This window comes from Sinocyclocheilus grahami, unplaced genomic scaffold, assembly GCF_001515645.1.
Source record: "Sinocyclocheilus grahami isolate Dianchi unplaced genomic scaffold, SAMN03320097.WGS_v1.1 scaffold1473.1, whole genome shotgun sequence".
Taxonomy (NCBI): Eukaryota; Metazoa; Chordata; class Actinopteri; order Cypriniformes; family Cyprinidae; genus Sinocyclocheilus; species Sinocyclocheilus grahami.
Window position 1 is genome coordinate 1 of NW_015506652.1, and position 3,028 is coordinate 3,028.

At 41.5% G+C, this 3,028-nt stretch overlaps 1 protein-coding gene across 2 annotated transcripts in view; it reads left to right on the top strand.

The window, feature by feature from the left end:
* Nucleotides 1–109: 109 nt before the first annotated feature.
* Nucleotides 110–3,028, top strand: part of gpr143 (G protein-coupled receptor 143) — a 25,148-nt gene continuing 22,229 nt past the window's right edge. Inside the window, exons 1-2 of one of the 2 annotated variants that reach the window (XM_016256772.1) lie at nucleotides 110–441; nucleotides 1,753–1,862. In XM_016256772.1, the coding sequence (XP_016112258.1) occupies nucleotides 195–441; nucleotides 1,753–1,862 (357 nt within the window). In that variant the 5' untranslated portion in view covers nucleotides 110–194. The remainder of the gene's footprint in view (nucleotides 442–1,752; nucleotides 1,863–3,028) is intronic. The other variant, XM_016256771.1, reaches the window with a different exon arrangement.

The window sequence follows — 3,028 nt, forward strand, 5'->3', positions numbered from 1 at the left end:
CTCTCTCTCTCTCTCTCTCACACACACACACACACACACACAGATCACAAGAGTTTTCTGGGCTCTGTTTCTTGTTCTCCAGATTAACCCGAAGCACATGATGCTGGAGCTCGTGATTCACTCGCAGCTCAGAGTCATGAAATACTTTCTCTCTTCTTTCCTTTCCTCCTCCTGTTCTCCGCCAGAGCTCCATCATGGCCTCTCCGCGTCTGGAGACCTTCTGCTGCCCAAACCGCGATCCGGCCACTGAGTTCATCACCAGCTTCCAGCCGCAGCTCTTCAGCGGGATCTGCTCCTGCAGCGCCGCTCTGAGCCTCGCCTTCACCGGCCTCCAGCTGCTGCCCAAACACCGGCCCTTCAGACACGGACCCCCGCACAAACCAGCCTCCTCGCTCCGGATCCTCTTCATCATCAGCGTCTGCGACCTACTGGCCTGCGCAGGTGAACACTACAGACACACACACACACTACAGACTCTCTCTCTCACACACACACACACACTACAGACTCTCTCTCTCACACACACACACACACTACAGACTCTCTCTCTCACACACACACACACTACAGACTCTCTCTCTCACACACACACACACTACAGACTCTCTCTCTCTCACACACACACACACTACAGACTCTCTCTCTCACACACACACACAATCTGGGTCAGTCTGTCTGCTTCATAAGATCATTATAAAGTCAACTTTTGTTAGATATTACATGCTCTATCAGACAAATTATGTGTTTAAATGTTGGATTTTGAAGTTGATTTGCATCAATGAATTTATTTTTTATGTTCACAGCCTACAGTTATTCTCGATTGCTGACACACAATTCATGAAACAATTCACAACAACTTTCTCAGCTACAAACACGATCTCAAAACTACACACCAACTCGTGCAAAACTTCAGACTTCCAGGTCAAATGTATGTTACAGTATACAGCATAAATATAGCGGTGCAGATGCAGTAAAATCCTACACTACTGTAAAGTGATCTCACAGTAGATGAAAAGCCCTAGAAGAGGAATGTTCAAAACCCAAACAACAGAATATACAGTAAACACACATTGGAATATACTGTCAATAACTGTAAATAAATAAATAAACAAATTCAGCATCCTCTGCTAAGTTGCATTACAGTATTGGTAATATCCTTATTTGTTATACCATAGCAGTTTCTTAGTCTTCTTAAAAAACACTTTCTCTGCAGTCGACTCTCAGTGCAAGAAGTGCTTGGCTTCAAATCAGTTCAACAGTAATGAGTTTGAGGCTGTGTGCATGCTACAGTATTTACAGTACAAAGAAAATGTGTGCCATTTGTGTTCATTCTGTGATTCTTGAGGTAGTTATATTGTGTGTTTGTGTTTTCTAAACGAGAACCTGGTCAAGCCTGTGCAAAATGATGCTGTTCTTGTGTAGAGTTCTGCAGAAAACAAATCGCAACGTGTGTGAAAGCAGGTGAAATGTGTCGGGGAAAGGTGCATGTCTTTGTTTCGAGAACTGTGTGAACGGTTTGGAAAATTGTGGCAAAATGGATGTGCTAGCAATCGAGAAAAACTGTTATAGGTCTCAAACCACACATGCTTTTGTCAGAAAGTGTTTTTATCAGAGAACACACTGAAGCTGAAGCCCGGGGAGAAAAGTGGGACAATTTGATATTACATTCAGGAGAATCTTTCACATTTCAAGTAACATACTGTAGATGTTGTACAGTGTGTTTGTGCTGACTGATATCTGCCGTTTGTCCAGGAATGGTGGTCCGCTCGTCCGTCTGGCTGGGTTTTCCGGATCTGATCAGCAGGATCTCCGCTGGGAACAGCACTGACGTCTGGCCACAGGTGTTTTGTGTCGGCGGCGCGGTGAGAGACACAGCTAAACACATACAACTGCATAAACCACAGATTACAAGCAACCTTTATTTAATATTTCATTTCATTTTTTCTTAGGCTATTTAACATGCAATACTGACAAAAATGTAAAGAATAATTCCTAAATGTGTCTAAAGGTATAACATCATGCATTTAAAAAAACTCACTAATTTTGCCCATTTATTTACATTATTTAAAAATAACATCTTCTCTACCCATCTAAATTATGGAATTTCTTTTCTCACAAAAATGTCTAGCAATATTTAAAATATGCTTTAAAATGAAAGATTATTCATACTATAAGGAACCTCTCATAAAACATCAAACAACTCCAAAATAACAGTATATCTGAACATGCAATACATCAAAATAAAGATCAGACCCTCTACTTTCAAACAAAACAATCTGTTTTATTCTAGCATCAAGCATTGTTTTTTTTTTATCAACACTTGAACGTAGGTAGGTTTCATAAAAAAAAGCTAAATTTTGAGAAAATCGCATTTTTATCAAATACTACATCTGGATCATATTCAGTAATATTATCAAAGCAACGCTGCAGCAGATGGCGTACTCCCAAAGCTTGCACACTTTCTGGATCCACATTTCACTCGCTAAGATTAGGCAGTTTTCATTTATATGCTGTTTATTGTTGATGATCGTATTATTTTTCATATGCTTACATATACGAGTTCGTTTGTTTCTGCGTCTTCCTCGTCTGTGTTTTTGATCGAGTGATTCTACACTCATTCAGATGTGTAATAGCACCCCCTAGCGTATAACAGCGAAAACACGGGAAATTCTGTGTTTGGCGGGGAAAGAGTTAAAAGTAGCCTGCTTATATAATCTAAAGGGGTCATATGATGCTGCTAAAAAGAACATTATTTTGTGTATTTGGTGTAATGAAATGTGTTTATGCGGTTTAAAGTAAAAAAACACATTATTTTCCACATACTGTACATTATTGTTTCTCCTCTATGCCCCGTACATGAAAACGTACTTACGTGAGTCAGAACTGCCGGGCTAGAGTGAGCGGAGGTCAGGCTAGAGTGAGCGGAGGTCGGGCTAGAGTGAGCGGAGGCCGGGATAGAGTGAGCGGAGGCCGGGATAGAGTGAGCGGAGGCCGGGATAGAGTGAGCGGAGGCCGGGGGGGAGAGAGC